The 27,713-nt window shown below is 40.2% G+C and overlaps 1 protein-coding gene across 1 annotated transcript in view; it reads right to left on the reverse strand.

Annotated features, from left to right (window-relative positions):
- RPIA (ribose 5-phosphate isomerase A) overlaps nucleotides 1-27,713 on the reverse strand; it is a 56,024-nt gene that overhangs the window by 6,151 nt on the left and 22,160 nt on the right. The window contains 6 exon segments of the mRNA XM_017857858.1: nucleotides 6,962-7,061; nucleotides 8,365-8,506; nucleotides 9,290-9,358; nucleotides 10,413-10,477; nucleotides 12,639-12,735; nucleotides 12,868-12,886. Of these exon segments, the coding sequence (XP_017713347.1) occupies nucleotides 6,962-7,061; nucleotides 8,365-8,506; nucleotides 9,290-9,358; nucleotides 10,413-10,477; nucleotides 12,639-12,735; nucleotides 12,868-12,886 (492 nt within the window).

A 27,713-nucleotide genomic window follows, 5' to 3' on the forward strand; every position in this document is an offset into this window, starting at 1 on the left:
CGAAGGTTGCAGTGAGCCAAGAATATGCCATTGCACTCCAGCCTGGGCAACAAGAGTGAAACTCCGCCTCAAAAAAATAAAAAGATACATAATGGCAGAATGCATAAAAATCTACCAACCAAGCATCTGTTGTCTTCAAGAGACTCACCTAACGCATAAGGATTCACATAAACTTATTGTAAAGGGGTGGGAAACGATATTCCATGCAAATAGAAACCAAAAGCAAGCAGGAGTAGCTATTCTTCTATCAGATAAAACAGACTTTAAAGCAACAAGTTAGAAAAAACAAAGAGGAACATTATATAACGATACAAAGATCAGTCCAACAGGAAAATACCACAATCCTAAATATATATGCACCTAACACTAGAGCTTGCAAATTTATAAAACTGTTACTACTAGACCTAAAAAATGAGATAGATGGCAATACAATAATAGTGGGGAACTTCAGTACTCCACTGACAGCACTAGACAGGTCATCAAGACAGAAAGTCAACAAAGAAATAATGGACTTAAACTATACCCTGGAGCAAATGGACTTAACAGATATCTACAGAACATTCCACCTAACAAGTACAGAATATATGTTCTTTTCATCAGCATGGAACATTCTCCAACATGACAGGCTACAAAACAAGTCTCAATAAATTTTTTAAAAATCTAAATTATATCAAGTATTCTCGCAGACCACAGTGGAATAAAACTGGAAATCAACTCCAAAAGGAACCCTCAAAACTAAAAAAATACATGGAAATTAAATAATCTGCTCCTGAATGATCTCTGGGTCAACAATGCAATCAAGATGGAAATTTAAAAATTATTTGAACTGAATAATAATATAGATACAACCTATCAAAACCTCTGGGATACAGCAAAAGCAGTGCTAAGAGGAAAGCTCATAGCCTTAAATGCCTAAACCAAAAACTCTGAAAGAGTACAAATAGATAATCTGAGGTCACACTTCAAGGAACTAGAGAAACAAAAACAGACCACACTCAAACCCAGCAGAAGAAAAGAAATAACTAAGAGCAGAACTAAAGGAAATTGAAACAAAAAATACAAAAAAGATAAATGAAACAAAAAGCTGGTTCTTTGAAAAGATAACATTGATAGACCAATAGTGAGATTAACCAAGAAAAGAAGAGAGAAGATCCAAATAAGCTCAATTACAAATGAAATGGGAGATATTACAACCAATACCACAGAAATACAAAAGATCATTCAAGGCTACTATGAACACCTGTATGTGCATGAACTAGAAAATCTGGAAATATACAAGCCTCTTAGATTAAAGCAGGAAGAAACAGAAACTATGAACAAATCAATAACAAGCAGCGACACTGAAACAGTAATTTTAAAAACTGCCAACAAAAAAACAGTCCAGAACCAAATGGATTCACAGCTGAATTCTATCAGACATTCAAAGAATTGGTAGCAATCCTATTGAAACTATTCCAAAAGATGGAAAAAAAAAAGGGAATCCTCTCTAAATCATTCTATGAAGCCAGTATTACCCTAATACCAAAACCAGGAAAGATCATAACAAAAAAAGAAAACTACAGACCAATATCCCTGATGGATACATGCAAAAATTCTCAACAAAATACTAGCTAACCAAATCCAACAGCATATCAAAAAGATAATACACCATAATCGAGTGGGTTTCATACAAGGGATGCAGGGATGGTTTAACATATGCAAGTCAACAAATGTGATAGAACACACAAACAATTAAAAACAAAAATCATATGATCATCTCAATAGATGCAGAAAAAGCATCTGTCAAAATCTAGCATCCCTTTATTTTTAAAACCCTCAGCAATATCAACATAGAGGGGACATACCTAAAGGTAATAAAAGCCACCTATGACAAACCTACAGCCAGTATTATACTGAAAGGGGAAAAGTTGAAAGCATTCCCCCTGAGAACTGGAACAAGACAAGGATATCCACTTTCAACACTTCTATTCAACACACTACTGAAGTCCTAGCCAGAGCAATCAGACAAGATGAAGAAAGGGCATCCAAATCAGTAAAGAGGAAGTCAAAAGATTGCTCTTCAGTAATAATAAGATCATATATACCTAGAAAACCCTCAGGACTCATCCAAAAAGCTCTTAGATCTGATAAATGAATTCAGTAAAATTTCAGGATACAAAATCAATATGCACAAATCAGTGGCACTGCTATACACCAACAGCAACCAAGTAGAGAATCAAATTAAGAACTCAACCCCTTTTATGACAGCTGCAAAAAAAATAAAATACTTAGAAGTATACCCCCAATCAAGGAGGTGAAAGATCTCTACAAGGAAAACTACAAAACACTGCTGAAAAAAACCACAGACAACACAAACAAATGGGACACATCCCATGCTCATGGATGGGTAGAATCAGTATTGTGAAAATGACCATATACTGCCAAAAGCAATCTACAAATTCAGTGCCATTCCCATCAAAACACTGCCATCATTCTGCACAGAACTAGAAAAAACAATCCTAAAATTCATATGGAAAAACAAAGAGCCCACATAGCCAAAGCAAGACTAAGCAAAAAGAACACATCTGGAGGCATTACATTACCTGACTTCAAACTACACTAGAAGGTCATAGTCACCAAACAGCATGGTACTGGTATAAAAACATGCATATAGACCAATGGAATAGAATAGAGAAGCCAGAAATAAAGTCACATACTTACAGCCAACTGATCTTCAACAAAGCAAACAAAAACATCAAGGGGGAAAGGACACCCTATTCAACAAATGGTGCTGGGATAAATGGCAAGCCACATGTAGAAGAATGAAACTGGATCCTCATCTCTTACACAAAAACTCAAATCAAGATGGATCAAAGACTTAAACTGAAGACTTGAAACTATAAAAACTCTAGAGGACAACATTGAAAAAACCCTTCTAGATACTGGCTTAGGCAAAGATTTCATGACGAAGAACCCAAAAGCAAATGGAACATAAACAAAGATAAATAGGTGGGACTTAATTAAAATAGGGAGCTTCTGCACAGCAAAAGGAACAGTCAAGCAGAGTAAACAGACAATCCACAGAGTGGGAGAAAATTTCCACAATCTACACATCTGAAAAAGGACTAATATCTAGAATATATAGCAAGAAAAAAAATCCCATCAAAAAGTGGGCCAAGGACATGAACAGACAATTCTCAAAAGAAGACATACAAATGGCCAACAAACATATGAAAAAATGCTCAACATTACTAATGATCAGGGAAATGCAAATCAAAACCACGATGTGATACCACCTTACTCCCGCAAGAATCAAAAAATAATAGATGTTGGCTTGGATGCAGTGAAAAGGGAATACTTCCACACTGCTGGTGGGAATGTAAACTAGTACAACCACTATGGAAAACAGTGTGAAGATTCTTTAAAAAACTCAAAAGTAGAACTACCATCTGATCCAGCAATTACACTAGTGGGTATCTACCCAGAGGAAAAGAAGTCATTATATGAAAAGGACATTTGTACACACATGTTGATAACAGCACAACTTGCAATTGCAACAATATGGAACCAGCCTAAATGTCTATCAACCAATGAGTGGATAAAGAAAATGTGATACACACACACACACACACACACACACACACACACACACACAGCATGGAATATTACTCAGCCATAAAAAGGAATGAAATAATGGCATTCACAGCAACCTGGATGGAGTTGGAGACTATTATTCCAAGTGAAGTAACTCAGAGATGGAAACCCAAACATTGTATGTTCTTACTTAAAACTGGGAGCTTAAGCTATGAGGACACAAAGGTGTAAGAATGATACAACGGACTCTGGGGACTCAGGTGAAAGGGTGGGAGTGGGATGAGGGAGAAAAGACTACGCATTGGGTACAGTGTATGTTGCTCGGGTAATGGGTGCAACAAAATCTCAGAAATCACCACTAAAGAACTTATCCATGTAGCCAAACATCATGTTTCCCAACTACTGAAATAATTTTAAAAATTAAAAAAAAAAACTCCCAAAGACAGCTCCCAATAAACAAATACAATGGAGTAGTGATCCAGTGACGAAAAGCCAACAGACAGAGCAAAGAGGTGCTGAACACAAATAAAGGTCCCTGGCACCAAACTGTGCCTATACAACTGGATCCTTCCAAAGATGAGCAAAGGAGCCACTCAAGACCCGTTCTTTTCAAATGTCTGCAATATAAGGAGAAAGCTTCCACTGATCCAAAAGACAGTTAAACCAGGTTCAGAAAAGACTTTAAAGAAAGAGCAGAGATGAATGGGCAGGAGTCTAAGGTAAGACTTCAGAGCAACTTCTCTTTCAATTACTGAGATGCTGGGTGTGACTGACCTCCCCCAACTGCCCGACCGAATATAGTGGAAAGAGCAGAGGATGCTAAATGTGAACCTAGGGGAAAGAACTCCAGTAGCCCGGTCCTTTCATTCAGAGTCACTCTGCTCTGGGTGGAACACAACAAAACATTAAAGGGAGCTGTTCTCTAAGCATCCTCACATACTGCGTATGAATACACATGGTAACAGAGATAAACAGGGAAACTTGCCCTGCTTCTCTTCTCCTGATATTGGTCCAGCCGTGAATCTAATAGACTCAATCAGGAAAAGAAAAAATGAGAAAAGATACAGCAAACCACTCTGACTGTCCTGTAGATACTGCATTATATGATTTAATAGCTAGCCTCTTTTATCATTTTCCTCACTCTAAGTTCCTAACAAAACTCTGAACGTCTTTAGGATGCAATTTCTACATATTTTTGTTTGAAGAATCACACATGAGGGAAATTTCCTTACAAAGGACATCTCAGAATCTTAAGAAGCCAAGAAAGGTCTAACCAGGAGCAAGAGTTGACACCTAGTGGGCACTGCAAGAAATCCACCTATACGGCACCCACATTGGTGAGCCCTTTCCTCCTGGGGCCTTGGGTTTGTCTGCATTATCACCAAGGGCAAGTTCTCCCACTTTACTAACAGTGATCTGCAAATCTCTTCCTCCTACCTTCTTGGCTGTTTAGTTCTTCCATTAAAAAGAGAACACTAACCAAGAAAATGAGTATAAGCCAACTCATCTTTTTGATGAGTTACATGGTAAAAGACTGTCAATAAAAAACTAAAATAAAATAACAGACTAAAGTAGAATTAGCATCAGGCACAGCGGCTCACACCTGTGATCCTGGCACTTTGGGAGGCCAAGGCAGATACTGAGCCCAGTTCAAGACCAGCCTGGGCAACATTGTGAAATCCCGTTTCTATAAAAAATTCAAAACTTAGCCAGTCGTGGTGGTGTGCGTCTGTAGTCCCACCTACTGGGGACGCTGAAATGGGACAATTGTTTGAGCCCAGGTCAATGCTGCAGTAAGCCATGATCACACCACTGCACTCCTTTCTGGGTAACAAAGCGAGACCCTGTCTCAAAAAATAAATAAAGTAGAACTGGAAGAACTAGCTTTTCATTACACACCTTATATTCACACTATTTTAAATCCCAACTAGCACAGGTGTATCTTAGAATCTTAGTATATTTAATTAATAGTAACAATAGCACCTTTCTTTCAAGGAATTTATTCATTCAACAAACACTTTCCCTTCTGCAATGGGCACTGTTTTAACTCATTTAATCCACCCAATAACCTTATAAGGTAGGTACTAGAATTAACTAGCCCCTTCTACATAGGAAGAAACTCAGGCACAGAGATGTTAACTAACTGTAAAAGGTAACATGCCAGAGCACAGCTGGGTTAGGATCCTTATGCAGAATAGTCTGCTCCACTAAACTGGTCTGAAAGGTCCTGTCAGCCAGTTCCGGCCCAAGAAAATTCCATGATAGGGAATATTCCCTGTTAGCCTCTTAGTCTCGCAATATCCTAAGAAGCTGATACCTCTCAAGATTGCCTCTTCCTATTAATCCCCTTGTACGAGTCCTTGATACCTCCTCTAGCCTGGACTAGGGCTCCAGCCTCATAACTCATCTATACACTGCCCACCCATCCTTCACGCAGGGCCCCATCCTGGCTCTTATTCCATCATTCCCTGGCACAGCTGCATTAGAGGCTCCCTAAGGCTCTAAATGTTCATTTCACACAGACTCTCCTCACCTGGTGCTTCAGCAAGTAAGCATTAAACATTTGGGGTCTAGTGGTAGACACCTTAGGGTGCCCATCCTGGTGCTGTCTTTGGGCAAACAGCTTAACCTTCCTCAGCCAGTGTCCTCCTCTATAACTACCTCATCAAAGTAGGAATCAAAGGAAACATTTTTAGACACTTAGCACCATGTCTAACTTATGTTATGCCAAGGCACGGGTGAAAAACCACCTCTACACCATAAAACATCCTTGCATTCTGCCAGAAAGAACCTTTTTGTGCACTCTAGACTCTTGGTATTCCTCTAGTAGAATTTAGCACATTCTATCTTATTTGTAGGCATGGCTTCTACACATACACACAGATTTCCACAGGTTTACATCAATTCTCCTTAAGGACAGATTACAAGTCCTCCAAACTGAAGTATCCCCTGTAACACACAGCATAACATCTTGCCTTTGCCATGCATCCAATGAATGTGGATTAACTGAGTCATTTTCCCCCCTGCTTAAGAGAGTCCACAAAAAGATGCTGCAGTCCAGCTCCTGGAAGGAAAGATTCTACGCAGAGATGATGGCCTTATTTCAAGGCAAGTCCCCTCTGAACTTCCATCAGCTTCAGGACTATCCCAACTCAAACAGGCTGTGAAATGCACAAGCAACAAAGCTGCTAGGTAAGCAACAATTGTTGGGGGAAGGGAATACGGCAAAGGAGGTGAAGTTAAAAACCCAAACATGGTATAAAGGGAATTCTTCTTTCCAACCAAGCCTTATAAAGCCCATGTCCATTGTGCCTTCCTTAGCCAGATGTAGGGGCCAGTTATGAAGGGCATGGGTGTGTACATGCCTGTTGAATGCCACTCATGTTACCTGGGATCATTTTGATAGCTGTATTCACTTCACTCCATTTGTGTACCCGGTCAAACTTCCAGTCCAAGATAAAATTCCCATTATCTGTCACCACAGGACCCTAGAAGATAATTTTCCACAATGACCAAGGATGCAGATACAGGTAGGCAGAGAAGGACAGGAAAATAGAGGGGACAACAAAAGACAAGTATGCATTTTAACCAGCTCCCACTTTATGCTTTCTTAGAAAGTGTGCTGTGAAGTGGTAATAAGCAGGAGCTTTGAAATCAGAAAGACTTCGATCGTAGTCTTTTTTTCTTTTTTTTTTTTTTTTTGAGAGAGAGAGAATACAAGCCTCTTAACAAATGTATCAAGCTATTTTTACTCACATGAGCTCCCACTATGACTATGTGAACATGTCACAATTATCACCACATTCCTATCTGATTTCTGGTTCATTGTTCTTACTTCCTTTAGTCCAAAATTTATTGTTCTTATCTGCTTCCTTAAGTTACTACTGGGCTAATAAGAAAAAGGGCAAGAAACAGAGTCCGTCCAAAAGACAATAAGAACACTAGCAGCAACATGGCTTTCAAATAAGAACTCTGACAGGGTCAAGGTCGAACGACTTCTCCATTTCGTGCTGCATTTCTTTCATGCGCCAACAATATGAACGTCAGTCAGAGCACTGTACAACCACTAGGAACAGAACTACTGTTTTTTTTTAAAGTCACAGAAACACTGGGGACAAAGTATATTAAAATAAAAATGTATCAGGGTAGGGTGACAGATCTTTTCGCTATCTTCCAAACTGTTTATGTAGTTACACATGTAACTGTGGTTAGCTTCTGGATTGCTCTTTGCTTGCTTATTTAAGTACAAAAAGAGGGAAAAGTTCTGTGCAATCCACTTTAGAAGCTAAAGAGAAACACGAAAAATCTGGACCATCTGGAGTGTGTTCCTGGGGAAGAGTTCACACAACCCAGGAAATTCTACTTCTTGTCACATTTAACCACAGAATGAGAGGAAAGAAGAGGGAGAAAAGAAGTTACACCATGGAACCTAAAAAACTTTCTGCTTCTAACGGGTTCCCAAAGCCAGTGTTTCACAGCTGCCAATCAGCGTGTTCCAGGCCTCAGGCACAAAGGTCAGATCACCTGTGGGATGGCAGAACGTGAGGCACAGAGAATCATTCCCCTATCTGTACAAGGGAGATGCACTGTATTAAGTGTGGTCTTGTCTACAAGAGTTTGAATGCAGAAACTAACAGGGCCAACTCTCTGAAAATAAACAAATACATCAATTAAAAATAAAAGCCAATTGCCTGGTGGAGGCACAGAGGACCTAACTGGAACAGAAGGGAGCACACCACACTGAAAACCTGAGTGCACCCAGGACACCCCCGGCCCAACCAGGCCACTCACAGCCTTGTTGATAGCCATTCGAAGTTCAACCACACCCCCAAACTTCTGGCTCACAGCTCGGCTCACTGGGACATAAGCCATTGGGATGACCTCGATGGGGATTCCCTTGTGCCACTGATCCCCGAGATTCTTCGAATCTTTCCTGCAAAGGAGGAATCAAAAAGTGCAATAAAAGTAAATAAGCTCAATAGTACAGGCAAACACCAAATTCAGGAATGGGGTTAATTAGATGGTAGGAAGGCAAGGAAAGTGATCAGAGGCAGTATACACAGGGCTTCAAATGAATTAGCTGTTTCACTATATAGGAAAAGAGCTATTTGAAATACATATGACAAAAATGTTAAAATCTGATATTGCTGGCTTGTAGGTATGTAGGTGTTTAATATTTATGCTCATCCTGTGGCTATATTTCACAAGTAAATACACACATACACATATTTGAAATTAACATGCTCAGCACAGTGCTTTTGACCAGATTCCTTGAAGGAGCATCTGAGAGCCTGGTCAAAGACTACCAATGACACCAGTCACCTGCGGCAAACCCTGACCTGAGAAGCAGCAGGGCATGCTGAGTCACTGCCCGTGGGCAGGGCACACCCTGAGGCTCCTTGTGAGGATCCAGTGAGTGACATGACACATGAGAGCATGCTCTGCTAAAAGGGTGAAAACTGTTTCCCCGTTCCACTGAACACGTGAAACAATGCTAGAGATCCTGGCTGCAGATAACAATGGTGTGATTAGCAACATCTACCTTCAGCCTAGAAGCAGAACATAAGGTCTCCTAGACACTGTACCAAGTCCTAGCAATCAGTCTCAGAAAGTCAGAGAGTCCCTGCAGCTCTCCATTTCCTCCTTCACAAAAATGAGGATGAGGCTTGGGGCTCCAATCTACCTCCTCAGTGGCAGTTCAGACACCAGAAACTACCTGAAATCAGCGATCACGATGAAGCGACTAGCATAGCCAGCCACAATCTTCTCCTGGGTCAGGCAGCCTCTGCAGATAGGAAGGAAGCAAAGGAACACAGAAGTAAGACAAAAATCTCAGTTTGGGAACTAAGGTCACATACAGGAATCCCAAATCCACTCAATCCTGGCACTTAAAGAGAAACTTAACTTTTAATTTTTAAAGGGACATCCCCAGTCCCATCATGCTGCTCCTAGTGAATGGACTCTAGAAACATTACCCTGTGTCTCGAAGAAACCTAGAAAGCAGACAAGGTTCCCATTCAGGCCAGGCATAATTCCATCCAAATGCATCTGAGAGGAAGCATTGTGTACAGGGAGACGTCATCTGGATATGGCATGAATGGGAGGGTCTAGAAGCTGAGGGCATGCTTTGAACAACCTGCCCAATCGACTATTTGCCAATGAGGGTGATGAAGTGGAGACAGCCCAGAGCACTGAATCAGCAGATTTGGGTCCAGGTCTACCTCTACAGTTTAGCAGCTAAATTATCTCACATCTGCAGTTGACATGATTAAATAACACATAAGAAAATCTAATAAACAGTAAAGTGTGATTTTAAACAAATGCCGCATCACTCAATAGTCTGCTTGATTATAAGAGCCAGCAGAACAGGATTTCACCTTTTTCAACTCACCATTTCTACCACTCCCCAGATCAGCACTTAAGAAATACCCAATTTAAGTTTTCCAAAGGAACAAATAATATCCCTAACTGCTCACAGAGGTAAGCACAGCTTTAAAGCAAAAGTCACACACTGGTGCCCGCAGACCTAATAATCTAGCCCAATATTATTTTGATTTGGCCTTAAGTTTTTAAAGTCTGAATCAACAAAAGAACATAGATCCACAGGGAATCCATTACGATGAATGATTTCACTAAAGAGGCCCAGGTTCTTCGTCACTAAATTGCTGCTAATGACCAGAAATGCTGAGTTGGGTCCAAGGCCATATGCTATTAATATCCTAGGAGAAAGCCAAACTTGCATACGTCACAGTGGCAATTTGTTTATTCTGTATCCATCTTGCTTTGCTAAGGATTAACTGGCAGATACTCTTTAGCACAGAAGCCCCCACCATACTCACCCGCCGCCCTTGATGAGATTGAGATCAGCATCTACTTCATCAGCACCATCGATGGCAAGGTCGATCTGTATCGGGGGGAAGGTAAAGATACAAAAACCACTCGAGGGGAGGCTCTGTGCTAATTGCCTGAGCATGCAATAGCTCCTCAGATACTCAGCAGCCCTGTGAGCTAATTCCAGTACTCCCATTTAACAAATCAAGAAATTGAGCTACAAGAGATTAAGGCGCTCCACTAGGATCAAAGGGAAATAGCACAGGACTTGGGACTCTAACGGGGGTACAGTTCTTACCCACAAGACTATGTTCCCTTTTCTCATTGATGGGCTTCTCTGTGGACAAGCTGGCACTATTTAGAACACGTGTTCTCAGTGTGGGTGCTATCACCTCCCCCAAGAGGCAAAATTGGTTTTGGTGGGGAATAAAAAATCTTAGACATTACAATGAATCTTGTCCAACCAAAGGGTCAATTCAGTAATATCTGTGCTACTAAATTCCACTGGGGATGAGAAAGTGCAAAAAACAAACAAAAAAAACGGATTCAGAAGTCTCTGTACTGTGAGCAACCTCACAGGCAAGTTCAAGTGGACACGAAGATCAAATGAAGAGACACATAAGAAAGCTGACGTGTTCCCGAACTGGAAATTATCTGGGGCATTGCCACTAAGACCCCACTTGTCTGGGCTTGCCCGCTCCCTCTATTAGGAAGCTCTACCACAAGCCCCCAAAGCGGTTGAGGGGCAAATGGGTTCATCTAGCTTTCAAAAATCAAAAATCAAGAAAGTTACACATTTCTCACCACTCACGGTATCCGCATGGACAACGTAGGAACCCCAAGTATATTTTTAAAGACAGCAAGCAGTATGCAGGGTACAAATTCTATTCATGGTGCAGTTACTAAGTTGCCTGGCATTGCTGGCATGGCACAGGTATAAAAAATACAGTTCCACATGGGTCATGCTTGCTTCCAGGCTTTTACAGATTCCAGCCTTTGTCTGAAGTTACAGTCAGCACTGCTCTCCGGAAGCCTGCATTAACTCGAGTCAGGCTGCACTGTGGCAATTCTCAGGGGTATGGAAAGTGGCAACCTTTTCTGTCTGGGCTCCTGTCCCACCTTTAGCCCAAACCACTCTCTTCACAGCTGCTGAACACATGATCAGCCTGTGCCCCTGGCTCTGCCCCTAGAAATCTCCAAGTCCTTCCCATAGCTCTTACTAACCCCTGTGAGGCCCATGTGTATGACAGAAACATGGGCTACTAGATCACCACCAAGTCTCAATCCCCTGCCTGGTTTTCCAGGTGCCTTAAAACCACCCTACTTTTCCTATCCAGCTTTGCTTTCCCTCTCCCTACTATGCACCAACGCAGTACACTCACTCTGTCCTGTCACCCCAGCCAGTCTGAGCAGTGTCCATTTGCCCATGTGGAGCTGTTCCTGTGGTTCCCATCTACCACCCTCTGGAATGTTCTCTCCTGCCATTGCCACCTGGCTTTTACAGTCCAATTCAAACTTCACCTCTTCCCAAAAAACTCAAACTAGCATTAGTCTAGAATAGATGTGCCTGAGTTCAAATTCTGATTCTGCCACTTAAAAACTGTGGCATTAGCCATATGACTTACCCTCTCTGTGCCTTTTTCACATCTATAAAATGGGAAAATTATGGTATCCTATCTTCATGAATACTAGAGATGAAAGTTTAATACAGGTACAGCACTCAGCACAAAAGCTGGTACATAATAATGACTCAAAAAATGCCAGCTAGGGTGTGTGACGCTGCTCACCCTCATCAACGTCAGTCTCCCCTGGACTGCCCCGTGTTAGTCTTTACCACAAAACTTAATTTTAATGTTTTCAAATGTCCATGGCTGCCTCAGATGATTCTTCCTTATTTCCACTTAGTGGCAAGCTCCATGAGCTGGCTCACTCTTATACCTCTGCGCAAAGACCTCAGGAAGCCCTGGATGCAGCCCTGGGCTTGCCCACTTCCCTTCACTACATTCTCACACTGAGCCCTCGAGGTTAAACCACAAGGAATGTGGTGGAAAGGAACCACCTTGGCACTTGTGACCTCAGCCAAAATTAATACTCAAGGTCCCAGGAGAAAACTTGGTACAACTAACTGACATCTTCCCTAGATTTGACAAGATATCTGGAGCCCACGAACAAGTGACAGCCACAAAAAAGTAGAGAGAAATACTCAGTGGTCTGCCTCTGAGTGACGATCTTACCTCTGGGTGTCGATCCAGGTCACTGAGGGTCAAGCCATACTGCAGGATGAGCTGGCGGGCCTGCGGGGGACAGGGAAGAGCAAACACGAACATTTACCTAAGTTCATGGCAAGGATTCTCAGAATTCTTCTGGATTTAAGTGTCCCAAGTCCTGCCGAAGCTCGCTCCCAAAGCCCAGCATGGCCCACCAAGAGGTACGAGATCTAGCCCCATGAATGGCAATACTAACTGCTGATCCAACCTGGGAACTGGACAAAGGCAAAGAGCGCAGCGAAGACCCTGTTCCAATGCGAAGCTAAGAGCTCCTCCTCAGCGCAGCAAAGACCCTGTTCCAATGCGAAGCTAAGAGCTCCTCCTCAGCGCAGCAAAGACCCTGTTCCAATGCGAAGCTAAGAGCTCCTCCTCAGTGACTTGTGACGAAAGAGAATGCCATGGCATCCTAAAGCTTCTGGCAAAACAAGTGCGACAAAAAGTTCCTAACATAGAACCAAATCCATAACATTTTAGAAAAGCTTTTAAAACAATCCAATGGTATAAAAACAGACTGAGGAAGATCACTATGAATGGACACGGAGTGGTTTCCAGCCCACGCTGTTAAGTAAATATGAGGAACAGAATATATACATTTAAAAATGCCAGAATCCAGAAAGACTAAGTGAGAAAGTCAGCAAATTTAGCACACGAGACTGGGAAAGATTTAGGATGTCTGTGAAAAAGTCAGCACCATTGACTTCATAGTCATGCTTCAGAGCTAATCTTTTTAAAAAGGTGACAAAAGGGGAGAACACTGGTTACAGCCATCACATGGCTCTGAGCAGGATTCGTAGCTGGAATAAAGGAACCTCAAACCTTCATGTTTGAACGCCCAAGTCCTAGCGATGTGGGTTTATGTTCATGTCATTGTTTATAATGCACAGAAACCAAAGGTTTCTTAAAACAAAAAGCACCTGAGATTAAGAATCAGAAGGTCCAGGTTCCAATCTTAAATGAGCCAGCTCTGTGACCCTTGGCAATTTTCTCATCTATAAAAGGTAGGGGCAGATGAAATGACCAAAGTCAACTTTCTAATCTAAAATCCTAAGCCTCTAAGACTAAAACATAAAGATCTTGAAAATTGTAATGTTGGAGCCAAATTCAAACAAACTAAAAAATGTATTTTTAAAGGATAAGACAATAAAAAACTCTGAACCCCAGATATGATGTTATTAAAAAGTATTGATGTTATTAGAAATTACTGCTTTTTTTTTTTAGTATTGGGGTGTTTAAAAGACTCCCTATTTTTCAGAGAGACATATGAAATACACACAATGAAATATTATGCCTGGAATTTGTTTCTAACTAACAAGAGTCAGGGGGATATTTAGGTATGGATGAAACAGGATTGGCTGTGAATTGATAATTATTGAAACTGGGTGCTGAGTACATGGAAGTTAATTTTATAGTTCTCTCTCCTTTCTAAACTTTGATATTTTCCATAATAAAAAGCTAAAATAAAATGCTGGCTGAATAAGCAAGTTCAAAAAAAGCTTATGATTTTGTACTTATTAAAGAGAAATACATACTGTAAAGGAAAACAGCAAAAATAGTATTGCTAGATTATTTCTTAATTCTTAGATTTCTCCAAAAGTACTATTAGAACTATGCAGTCATTAAAAACAAAAAGAAAGAGAGATCATGTCCTTTTCAGGAACATGGATGGAGCCAGAGGCCATTATCCTTAGCAAACTAGCGCAGGACACAGAAAACCAAATACCACATGTTCTCACTTGTAAGTGGGAGCTAATAGAGGGCAACAATACACGCTGGGGCTGACTGAAGGACAGAGGGTGGAGGGTGGGAGGAAGGAGAGGATCAGGGAAAATAACTAATGGGTACTGGGCTTAATACCTCGGTGACAAAATAATCTGTACAACAAACCCCCACAACATGAGTTTACCTATATAACAAACCTGCACATGTATCCCTGAACTTTTAAGTTTAAAAAAGTAAAAGTAGTATTAGAGAAACCATCCTAACTTCAGATCTGAGACTATAAAAACATTGGAAAGTGACCTCTTAGATGGCCCCAATAATCCTCACCTCCTGATATTCATCCCTTTGGGTCATCACTTCCCACTGTCCCAGAGTTGGTCTGTGTGAGTGACCAATGGCACAAAGCGGAGGTGATGACATGACACCTCTGAAATTAGTTTATAAAGAATGCTGCAGAAGGAGGGCAGGGGTAAGGGTGTAGAGTGGCATGCTCCTCTCTCTCTCACACACACACACACGCACGCAAGCGCGCACACACACACGCACACGCATGCACACATGCGTGCACACACACACACGGGGTATTAAACCAATCATTAACACATCGCTTTGCTAACAGCCATGCAGGGTGGCTCATGCCTGTAATCCCAGCACCTTCGGAGGCCAAGGTAAGGTGGATCAGTTGAGGCCAGGAGTTCAAGACCGGCCTGACCCCATCTCTACTAAAAATACAAAAATTAGCTGGGCATGATGGTGTGTACCTGTAATCCCAGCTACTCAGGAGACTGAGGTAGGAGGATCACCTGAGACCAGGAGGTGGAGGGTGGCTGTGAGCCGAGATAGTGCCACTGCACTCCAGCCTGGGCGACAAGGCAATACTCTGTCTCAAAAACAAAACTAACAAACAAAAACCACACTGCTAACTGATAAGGATATTTTAAAAATAGGTGTCACGTCCTAGACAAGGAGTTGGCTTTCCTTCCCCTAAAAGGCACATTATCTCCACTTCTTCTCTACGATATACTTATAAAATATTGCATATGTGAATGTAGCATTAATTCTTTGAACATTTGTGGAGTGCCAGGTACCACACCAGACACTGAAGATAGTAACACACACTCTCCATGCACAAGGGCCTCTATATTCTTATATAAATGTATATACCTCAAATCAGGGGTGTCCAGCCTTTTGGTTTCCCTGGATCACATTGGAAGAACTGTCTTGGGCCACACATAAAATACACTAGCACTACCAATAGCTGGTGAGCTTAAAAAAAAAAAAATCACAAAAAAACCCAATGTTTTAAGAAAGTTTATGAACTTGTGTTGGACCACATTCAAAGCCACCTTGGGCCACAGGTTGGACAAGCTTGCCTTAAATGATCACCACAACCAACTGAGCTACGCCTCCTCACCACAACCACCAGCTACCCAGCCTAGTACCTGACCAAAGCCTGGCACATGAAAACGGCCTGGTCAGTAAGCACTGTCTATTTCTGCAGCTGGGAGGCCCTCTGTGATTCCCCTGCATACCCCCATACTCCACCCTCCACCTCTGCAAGCCCTGAGACTCTCCCATCTTCCCCAAAAGACAATAAGCAATAACACAAGAGGAACATCTGTACTCCCTTAAAACAGTTCTGTGCCCCAATTCACAACACGGGTCTCAGAAATTCTGCCAGTTTGTTAAAATGGACAACTGAAGTCTGGGCCCCTGTGCAATGACTTCAAGATTGCACTAGGACAGAACACTTTAAGCCTGTTCCCATCAGCAAGCTCTCCAACTCTCCCTTCTCCCCATCTGTGACTTGCCTCCCTGCAGGAGTGGTCCAGCAGCTCTACAGAGAAGTTGATTAAAAACGGTGTGAGCCTCATCCTTCCTGAATGTTAGGTTGAATTGTGTTCCCCCCAAAAAAGATCTATTGGAGTTCTAAGCCTCAGTACTTCAGAATGGGACGTTTTATGGAGACAGGGTCTTTAGAGAGGTAATCAAATTCAAATGAGGCCATTAGAGTAAGCTCTAAATCAATATAACTGGTGTCCTTATTAAAAGCGGAAATTTTACACAGAAACAAATAGGCCCACAGGGAGAACAACATGTGAATGTGCAGGCAGAGATCAGGGGGATGGACCTACAAGCCAAGGAACACCAAAGGATATCAGCAACCCATCGAGAGAGTTAGGAGGAAAGCACAGAACAGATTCTCCTTCACAGTCTCAGAGAACCAATTCTGCCAACACCTTTATCTCAGAGTTCTAGCCTCCAGAACTCTCAGACAATACATTTCTGGTTTTTTTTAAGCTACTCAGTCTGTGGAACCCTGTTATGGAAGCCTTGGCAAACTGATGCATGGAGTTTAACAACCAGCATGAGGGTTTTGACCCACTACTGGCTCAGTGAGCATATGCAGCCTCTGGTGCTCCACTGAGATCTGCATCTGCTAGACACCAGAAGCTTCTACCGGGAAGCAAAAGGGTCTCCAGAGTGTGTAGAGTAAACACCCCTGCCTGCATCTTCTGGTCAGAGTTCTGGAAAGTGCAAGGAGCAGGAAAGCTAATGATTAGCTTGTGATTCTGAAGAAAGGCAAGAAGCAAACCCCACAGCTGGTACTTCTAAATAGCTCTTGTGATTAGGGACAGTGGCACTTGGCAGGCTACCGGTACTTCTGTTTTCCCTTAATTTGACAATAAAACCTGAAAATGTAGTTCTATTGTTTCACAAAATGTGTTTCCAGGTTTTGTGGTGCTTACATAGTAGAAGCGTAAACATTTTCCCTTCTACTACCCAATCAAGGTAAAACAGAAGGCAGAGTGAACAATAAATGCTGTTTTTGGTTTAAACATTTCTGGCTTTCAAGTGCTTTACCTTCTTCTTTACCTTCTATCTTTAAAATTAAAGGCCTTTAATTTTAATCCACCAAATCCACCAAAATCATTTAAATCCCTACAGGTTTACTTATTTAAAAAGTAGGGCATGAATCTGTTGGGGCTCAGGATACCCCAAATTAAAAGCCTCAGAAACATCCTCAGGAGCTGCCGGGCATGGTGGTTCACTCCTATAATCCCAGCACTTTGGGAGGCCCAGGTGGGTGGATCATCTGAGGTTGGGAGTTCGAGATCAGCCTGGCCAACATGGTGATACCCCATCTCTACTAAAAACACAAAAAAATTAGCTGGGTGTGGTGCCGTATGTTTGTAATCTCATCTACTAGGGAGGCTGAAGCTAAGAATCACTTTAACCTGGGAGGTGGTGGTTGAAGTGAGCCAAGATCACTCCACTGCACTCCAGCCTGGGTGACAGAGTGAGACTCTGTTTCAAAAAAACAAAACAAAGTAAAACAAAAAAAGAAAGAAAAGAAAGAAAAAAGAAAGAAACATCTTCAGAAGCAAAAGTTTCTTTCAATTTATTCTGCCCTCCTGACTCTGGCCCCTCATGCTCTCCTCAGGATAGCCATAGAAACTAGAATCCCTCCTCCCCGAGGCAGGTCACAGAAACCACAACCACTTTCCTTTTCTCTTTCCCCAAAGCCAGACATAAAACTGTGAAAGGAAAATAAATCTTGAGGCCCCATAACCACTCCAGCTGAGAACTGCTTAGGGCAAACCTGCCTCCCATTCTATTCAAGGTCATCCCTCTGCTCACTGTGATAAATGCATGTCTGATTGCCTTCTTTGGAAAGGCTAATTAGATGCTCAAAAGAATGCAACCATTTGTCTCTTATATACTTATGACCTGGAAGCCCCCTTCCAGCTTCAAGTCTTCCCGCCTTTGCTTGAGTTGTCCCACCTTTCCAGACCAAACCAATGTTCATCTTGCATATACTGATTAACACCTCATGTCTCCCTAAAATATACAAAACCAAACTGTGCTCTGACCACCCTGGGCACATGTCATCAGGACCTCCTGAGGCGCATCACAGCCACGTGCCCTCAACTTTGGCAATACAAACTTTCTAAATTAACTGAAACCTGTCTCAGATTTTCAGTGTTGACATTTTGGTAACCACAGAGGATTCTGAGTAGAGGTGCCCCTGACCTTTGACAAATCTCCTATCAGTGCCTGGGACCAGCATGAGCTAATTTTATGGCTCAAACCAACAGGACAATTTGCTGAGGTCTGGGAGTACACCCTCCCGAGAATCCCTGATCTCCCCAAATCTGGTCAAAATCTAAAGTTTATTTTGCTGTACAACTCATCCCTCTTTTTTTTTTTCTTTTTTTTTTTGGAGTTTTACTTGCTTCCAGCAAGGAAGGCAAGGCAGGCAAGATTTCCTGTTTCCATGACGATGGAAGGCAGGTAACTCCTTTATGGAGTTTGAGCTCACTCCCAGCATGGAATATGAGTTCAAGTTTTTTTGGTTTTTTTCCTCCTGCTTCTAGGGCGGTAGAAAGCAGTCTTTAGCCTGAAACCAATCCCTAGGTAAGTAGTTGAATTGGGGTTTTATCTTGTCTAAAGTTTAACAACCAGTTGGTTTTAATTTCTCCTTACCATTAGAGCACTCAGTGTTCATATTGTCAGCGTTTCTGTTGTTGTTTGTTGCAGTCTTTCTCCCAACAGATTTGACCAACTCTAACTGACTTGATCAAATCCAAGTAAGAATTCCAAATTATGAGTAACAAACCCTTTCTACTTTGGCTAAAGTTCCTCGCAGCTGCAAAAGAGGGAAAAACAAACAAACAAAAAAACTATGCACTTGGTTTCTGTGTTTGCTTCCTGTCTTTTTTTTTTTTTAAAAAAAAGTTCTTTCATTTACTTTTCTTCCACCCTATACTTCTCCTTTCCCCTTTGCCATCTGCAGTACCAAAAAAAGTCTAGATGTTTATAATGACTTGAACCCCTTTAAAGAATTCAGAACAAAGGTGCCACTCACTACAGTTGGGGTGTTCTGTTTTCTCTGTGGAGATTCAAGAGTCATGGGCAGATTCTTCTTAGGTCTAAAGTTCTGTTTTCCTGTATTGCGTGACCTGAACTCTTTGGCTGTGGGGTACCAGAGATTACCTTGTACAGTACAGAGAAGATTTGACCATGGCTTGTATAATGGCAGACGAGACAAAGGACTGTTATCGTCTTTGTTTCAAAGCTAAAGTCCAAACTAAATTCTTCCCAAAGACCAGTAATGAACAAGGACAGCGTAAAGGTAGAAGCAAGATGGAGTCAGTTTGGTCCTATCTTCTTCACTGTCTCAGAATTTTGCAATGGAGAGTTTCATAACTTTAAATAATGACTACCAAACTTTTCATAATCTAGATAAACAATTAAAATAAGTCAATGTAATGCGACAAATTCTTGTAGACAAATTTGTCATAATTTAGAATCAAAAGTTATATTAAATTATAGATATTTCATTATTTGGATATTTTCCAATAAAAATATATTGTAGGAAAACATTCTTTCTAAAAAAAGTGTCCTTAAAAGATGAACACTTTTTGTCTGATTCAAAGCTTTTTTAAAGGTTATGTATAAAACAAAGTAAAAGGAACCACAAAATAAGAGAGATGTAAAGAAAGCAATAGAAATAAAGGGGTATTTTTTGGTGAAAAAGCTTAAAGAGAAATAATTTTATATGAGAAAAAATATTGTATGGTTAATTTGGACCTAGAATAAAATGACTGGTTGTTTAAGAAAGAGGTATGTTCAGGGCAAACCAGAAAGTCCAAGCATGTCATGAGGAGTCTAAGGCATAATAAAAGGATTAAAAAAATTTTTTATACGATCAAGCTATCTATAATTAAAGGGAAATGATAATGGTCTTTCTGGAGATTGGGTTTGCTATTTTAAAAAGCCATTTATATACTAAAGAATTTATTAGAACAGTAAGGGATTGATTTCTTAAGGGATTTACTCTTAATAATTAGAGATTTTTATTATGTTTTAAAATAAATATATGTAAAGATACATTTAATGTTATTAATACATAATCATGTTTCAATACATAATTATAATTATATAATATGTATTATATGAACTCATCCTTTCTTATGGCTGCATTCCATGGTGTATATGCGCTGCATTTCCTTTATCCAGTCTATCACCGATGAGCATTTGGGCTGGTTCCAAGTCTTTGCTATTGTGAATAGTGCTGCAATAAACATACATGTGCGTGTGTGTGTGTTTGTGTATATATATATATTATTTATAGTAATAAAATATACTAATATGTTGTATCATGTATTAGTTATACTAATTATATTAAAATACAATTATATTAATATATTTATAAAATATAATTACATTAATATATTTATGTATATTAAAGTATAATTATTAAATGTTTTTCTTATTATACTTAAAGCTCTGGAATACATGTGCAGAACGTGCAGGTTTGTTACATAGGTATATACATGGCATGGTGGTTTGCTGCACCCATCAACCCATCATCTACATCGGGTATTTCTCCTAATGCTATTCCTCTCCTAGCCCCTCACCTGCTGACAGGCTCCAATGTGTGATGTTCCCCTCCCTGTGTCCATGTGTTTTCACTGTTCAACTCCCACTTACGAGTGAGAACAAGCAGTGTTTGGTTTTCTGTTCTTGTGTTAGTTTGCTAAGAATGATGTTTTCCAGCTTCATCCATGTCCATGCAAAAGACATGAACTCATCCTTTTTTATGGCTGCATAGTATTCCATGGTGTATATGTGCCACATTTTCTTCATCCAGTCTATCATTGATGGGCATTTGGGTTGGTTCCAAGTCTTTGCTACTGTGAATAGTGCTGCAATAAACATACATGTGCATGTGTCTTTATAGTACAATGATTTATAATCCTTGCGGTATATTCCCAGTAATGGGATTGCTGGGTGAAATGGTATTTCTGGTTCTAGATCCTTGAGGAATTGCCACACTGTCTTCCACAATGGTTGAACTAATTTACACTCCCACCAACAATGTAAAAGCATTCCTATTTCTCCACATCCTCTCCAGCATCTGTTGTTTCCTGACTTTTTAATGATGGCCATTCTAACCAGTGTGAGATGGTATCTCATAACTNATTTTAAAATAATTTAAATTTTTTAAATTTTGTTTTAGAAGTTTGACATTTATTGCATCTCACCATTTTCAGTTTTCTCTCCCCTTTTAAAAGGAGCAAAGTAATGCTCTCCAACTTATTTTCAGCTCATATAAGTTTTTTTCCCTGAAGTTTTATTTGTTGTGGCCTGATGCTAACAACAATTTCTTAAAGGTCTAAAGGAAATGTTTTCTTCCAACATAATATTCTGTAACTGGCCTAACAGATTTTACATTTTATGGAAATAATTCCTATGGCATTAAGCTTTGGTTTGCTTAGGAAAAAAACTGAGACTAAATTTTTTTTAAATTAAGGTTATTACATCCATGTATCTTTTTGTATGTGCTTTTAAAGTTCTTGTAACATTAAGTTATAGGGCTTTGACTCCTGAGTCTGAAAAGGATACCAAGTCTTGTGAAATCTTAGATACTGACAGCAATTAAAGCCTCATCATCAGATCCCATATAAGATGTCAATCAAAATAAACTGCATTACTGAGACACAGGCCAGAAATTAAAGTTATTCAACTCCTCAAGGCCAAGGGACTATCATGGAAGAGGTGGGTGTGTGAGATTGTCAGGGCCAATTTTGAGAGATAAAATAAGTTCAGTTTCACTATAAATAAATCATTAATGTCAAAAGCACACTGATGCAAGACCAGCATATGGGCACCTGTGTCAGATTAGCAAGGTTATCTTGAGGCATTAACCGACTCCTTAATAAAGGTTATAAAGTTTATAAAAGGCTTATAGAAGTTATATCTTATGTTCAAGATTAAAATGTTATAAACTGTTTATAAATTTTGGAAAACAAATTTAATTAGCGTCATGTTTTTATTAGGGCTTACTGTTTGGAAAATTAAGTTTCCTCTCTCAAAAAATAAAGGTTTTTGACTTTTTTTTTTTTTAATTTAAATCCTTAGGTTATCACTTTGGTTAAATGAATGACTTCTTTTACAATGACTGGTGATCCTCTTTTGTGGTATCAAGTGTTTTAAACCTTTGATATTTGACAATATTTCCAAAATCAAATTATAAATTATGTCTTTTTCTGACCTAATTAAATCTTTAAGATACCAGGTTCCCTAAAATCCAATGACATAATTTGGCTTATTTGGTAGAAAAATTATACAGGAAGCACTGTCATTTATGAAATAGTGTGTGCTTTTCTCTGGGCTGTATTTGTATAAATGTTATTAGTATGTGTTCCAAAATTATGGGAAACACCTATAATTCTGATATAACTTAATGTATGTTATCAGTAATAATTATAATTGTTATGTTAAATTACTATGTGCCACAGAGGTAACAAATTTCCTTCTCAATTGTGTCTTTGACTATGGCTGCCCTAAAACTTTTTGTCATCTATGACAATTGTTATCTTGTTTAGTCCTCTTTAGAAGGTGGCTTTATAATGAGCTACAAAACTCTAACAGGTGCTCTTGAATACAAGTTTCTCATAACTTTGGAGATTGTAACATCAGAATAAAGAAAAAATTTTCAGGACTCAGAGAGCTGAAATATTCATGAATATCAAGCAGAACAGGAATTAACGGCATGGACTAAACTAATAGAAGTCTGAAGTAATCTTTTTAACGTTTTGCTTAAGACGTTGCTGAACCTTTCTTTTATTTTTCAGAGTCAAAAAAACTTCTTTTAAGCTATTTATAGCTTTTAACAATTTAGTAAAGTATACTGTTATGAACCAAATTTGGGGCATACCTGTTTTTCTCTACCTGATTTCTACAAAATTTGGGGAGTATTTGTGACTACTCTTACCTTATGACAATACAGTTATTTGCATAAGTGCAATAAGAATCTGTATTTGTAATGAGGCACAATTAAATAAACTGGTTATTTTACCAACACTTTAACCTGAATGGTGTGTCTTCCATAAAGAAATCAAACTGACTTACGGAGCCAATAAAAGGCCCTTGGAAAAACTGACCTTATACCTTTGTCTACACAGTCCCAGTACAGGGTTCCTGACCTGTGGTAAGTAAAGAATGTCACTTTCTGACAGGCCCAGGAGGCCCAAGTTTATCTTGGAACCTCAAGAGGAAAGGAATTCATCCAGCTCATAGGTATTTGATGGTACAAATCCACAATGGATGGGCTCGGCTCAATAAAACGAGTCTTACCTGAGATTCCTTCTATGGAACAAAGTTCCATTAAAGCCAATTTAAAAGCCTATGTAAAAAAAGTAATTATCATTCTTGCTGCACTGTATACAAATAATAAGGCCAAGTAAAATAATGCAAATCAGTCCTACCATGATTTGTCTTTAGTAAAAATGGGAAACTAGAGAAAAATTGTTTCGAAAACTATAGCACACCTGTTGTTACATTCCAGTCTTGCCTATGTTTTTTCAATTTTACTATTTTCTACAACTTGAACCAAATTCTAATTTTTCTTGGCTACAACCCTACAAAATAATGTCTTCAGGCTTTTTTTTTTTCCCCTTCTTTTTTCCCCACTGTTCCAAATTTGGAGTCACTGAAAACTGAGCTGTGCTTTCATAATGCCCTGCAAATTGAAGCTAGACAACTTAAACTTTAGAAGAAAACAACAGCAACCTATTTACATACATAAGCCACTTTCATACCTGTCTACTAATGTATGGACTTTAGAGCAATGTGGCCTACATCAGTTTTCCAGGATTGTTCTTTTGTTTGTCGTTGCTTTTCTGCCTTCCCCCCGCCATTTTCTCTTCATAGGACTTGAGACTTCACGACCTGCTAAAAATGAACTTTCCTAAAAACTCAGGACCTACCTGTCTAGGAATAAATAATCCCAGCCAAGAGAGATCAGAAGAAACCTGAAACCAGAGACTCATTTTCTTCTAAAATGCTTTCTCCAAAAGACTTTTAAAAAGAAAGTGGGGAAATGTGAAAGGAAAATAAATCTGGGGCCCCAAAGTCACTCAAGCTGGGAACTGCTTAGGGCAAACCTGCCTCTCATTCTATTCAGTCACCCTTCTGCTCACTGAGATAAATGCATATGTGATTGCCTCTTTTGGAAAGGCTAATCAGAAACTCAAAAGAATGCAACCATTTGTCTCTTACCTACCTATGACCTGGAAGCTCCCTCCCTGCTTCAAGTCTTCCCACCTTTGCTTCGAGTTGTCCCGCCTTTCCAGACCAAACCAATGTTCATCTTGCATATGTTGACTGATGGCTCATGTCTCCCTAAAATGTATAAAACCAAACTGTGCTCTGACCACCTTGGGCAGATGTCATCAGGACCTCCGGAAGTGTGTCACAGGCATATGTCCTAAACTTTGGCAATATAAACTTTCTAAATTATCTGAGACTTAGCTCACATTTTGGGGGTTCACAAAATTTAACAGTATTACTCTAACCTCCTCCCTCCCTCATCCTTCTATGCCAAAACTGGACATAAAGAAATTATCTCACCTATTTTTGTATGACTGTAGGTCATAAGACCCCCATTCCAAAGACGGTCCTGCCCCATACCAAGAAGGAAGGAGTGCTGCAGAGATCGGGAAGGATCTAAACCGAGGGTCTTGCTGGGTTTCTCAACTCAGCTGGTATCTACTAGCATTAAATCATATCCTTTTTGTCCAATCGTATCTCTACACGGCTGTCCATACTTTGATGAACCTAAGCATAAAAATGAAGAGTTTCCTCTGATCTTTGGATCTTCATGCTGAAGGCACTTGTGCCACATTAAAACAATGATCAAACACATTTGTATGCCTTTTGTCAGTAATTTTCAGTGAATCTTCAGAGAGCAAAGGGGAAGTTTTCTCTTGGCCCCCACAAAACATTCTGACTTCCTTTCCACCATTTCCAGAGACTGTATTTGGCTAAACTTAACACAAAAATAAGTTTATGTTTGAGTGGGACAAAAAGTAACCTGAACAAGTGAATTTTAAAAGGCCCTGTGAATTCTCAATGACTCCTCCACCCAATTAACTGGAATGGGCCAGCATTTTCCAGTCTGGATACACTGTTATCAATTGTCACCATAAAACACAGTTAGGTGAGGAGTGCTGTCTTAAAAACACAGGATCAAACTTCCAGGTAAAGATGGCAGTTTGAACACCTGCATTTAGCTCAGCTCTGTAAACCAAAAGGTATCTGAGACAGGTCGCAATCAATTTAGAAAGTTTATTTTGCCAAGGTTAAGGATGTGCCTGTGACAGAAATTCAGGAGGTCCTGACATGTACCTCAAGGTGGTCAGGGTACAGCTTGCTTTTATACATTTTAGGGAGACATGAGACATCAATCAATATGTATCAGATGTACCTAGGTTCAGTCTGATAAGGCAGGACAACTTGAGGTGGTGAAGGAGTCTTCCGGGTCACAAGTAGATAATAGACAAAAGACTGCATTCTTTTGAGTTCTCCAGCTGATATCCACTGAATACACAATTTAGTCTAGCTCAATATCTGCATTTTCACATAAACAATAGGGTAGAGGAAGCAATCAGATATGGATTTGTCTCAGGTGAGTCTCAGAGGGATGACTTTGAGTTCTGTCTTTTGTCCACAAAGAATCTCCTTGTAGGCAAATTTTGAGGGAGGTATGTACCTTTTTAATTTTGTAGCTATCTTATTTAGAAAGAAAACGGGAGGCAGGTTTGCCTGACATAGTTCCCAGCCTGACTTTTCCCTTGGCTTAGTGATTTGGGGCCCGAGATTTATTTTCTTTCACAGCTCCTTCTCAAAACCTCTCTGAAACGACAATAAAGGATTTTTTTCTTAAAGGCATAAACCTCACCAAAGAGGAGAAAACAGCAACAAATTTTAAAAGCTGGAAGGAACACTGATGGACAATGGTAAATGCATTAATAAGAAACAAAAAACCTAGGCCAGTACTAAAGAAAGCTAAGAAGTAACTAAAATACCACAGAACCTCCCAAAAGTTTCAGGAAGCAGTGATATTTTCAACTTCAGGATGTGAAGCCAACCTCACAGAGTTAACATGAATTCTGAACAGAAATACAGTTATAATTAAGCATTAATCAGGCTGCACTTTGGCCCACTTCCTTGTAACCAAAAGTCATGTAGCTCTACATACTGATCACTTGTATCTTCACTGTTCCTATAGATAGAATTTCTGACATTAGAGTCATGGACTTTTAAGAATTAATTGCATCCCCCAGTGTTCTTATAGATGGGATCTCTGACATTAATTAGAATCATAAGGCTTTTCAGAATTGCTTATGATTTTTTCAGATCCTGAATTCCAGCTGAATAGTTGATATCAACCAGTTTGAAGCTCCTCTTCCTCCCTAAGAGGAACAAAATCAGCATGAGAATACGGTTTCTTCATCTCCTGTCCCTTGACTTCAACCTGCACTCTTTCCAATCATCTCCACACTTCAACCTATTCCAAAACCCTTAAAATCCCCAGCCCCCAACTACTCAGGGAGATGGATTTGAGGATTCCTCTTGTCTCCTTGATTGGTGGCCCTATGGTTAAATCTTTCTCTGCTACAACCCAGTATCTCTGTGTATTGATCTGCTGTGTGCATTAAGTGACGAACTTATTGTGGTTACAGTAGGAGTGAAAAAAAGAGAAGACTGGTTGAAAGGCTAATTTAAAACTTGTTATACCTCTAGTCCTCCCTCTGTACTCCCAAAACAGCATGCTGATTCTCTAGAGAAGGTCAAACGTTGGTCTTAGGACTGGGTGGTCAAGCACATTTGAGGACAAGGGTACCCTATTGGTAAGCTACTGCTGCACAGCAGCTATCCCAGAACTTAGTGGCTGACAAACACATCACATGTTCATGCCTAGGTTCAGGAGATGCTGCAAAATGTTGTAGGCACTTTCTCTCATCTACCACAGGTATTATATTGAAAACAAGAGAATTAAAAGCAAGTTTACTTCCAGAATACTGACAGACATCTTCTAGTCCTCTTTACCTACTTGACTCCCAGGCCATGGGTAGCCATGCATACCCCTCCCAAAAAGAAATGGGGCAGCCTTCTCTAGGACATCTGACCAGCCAGAGGAAAGACAAATGACCTGACATCAGGAGTTCCCCAAGGTAATGACCTGACAGACAATCCTCATCCTGAGAGCTGGCTGACAATCAGGTAGCCCAGCACTCTTCAAAGGAGCAGACAGGGGCCAGGTACAGTGGCTCACACCTGTAATCCCAGCACTTTGGGAGGCCAAGGCGGGCAGATCAGTTGAGGCCAGGAGTTTGGGACCAGCCTGGCCAACATGGTGAAACCCTGTCTCTACTAAAAATACAAAAAAATTAGCCAGGTATGGTGGCAGGTGCCTGTATTCCCATCTACTTGGAGGCTGAGACAAGAGAATCACTTGAATCCAGGAGG

Source organism: Rhinopithecus bieti, unplaced genomic scaffold (assembly GCF_001698545.2).
Source record: "Rhinopithecus bieti isolate Rb0 unplaced genomic scaffold, ASM169854v2 scaffold_48016, whole genome shotgun sequence".
Lineage (NCBI taxonomy): Eukaryota > Metazoa > Chordata > Mammalia > Primates > Cercopithecidae > Rhinopithecus > Rhinopithecus bieti.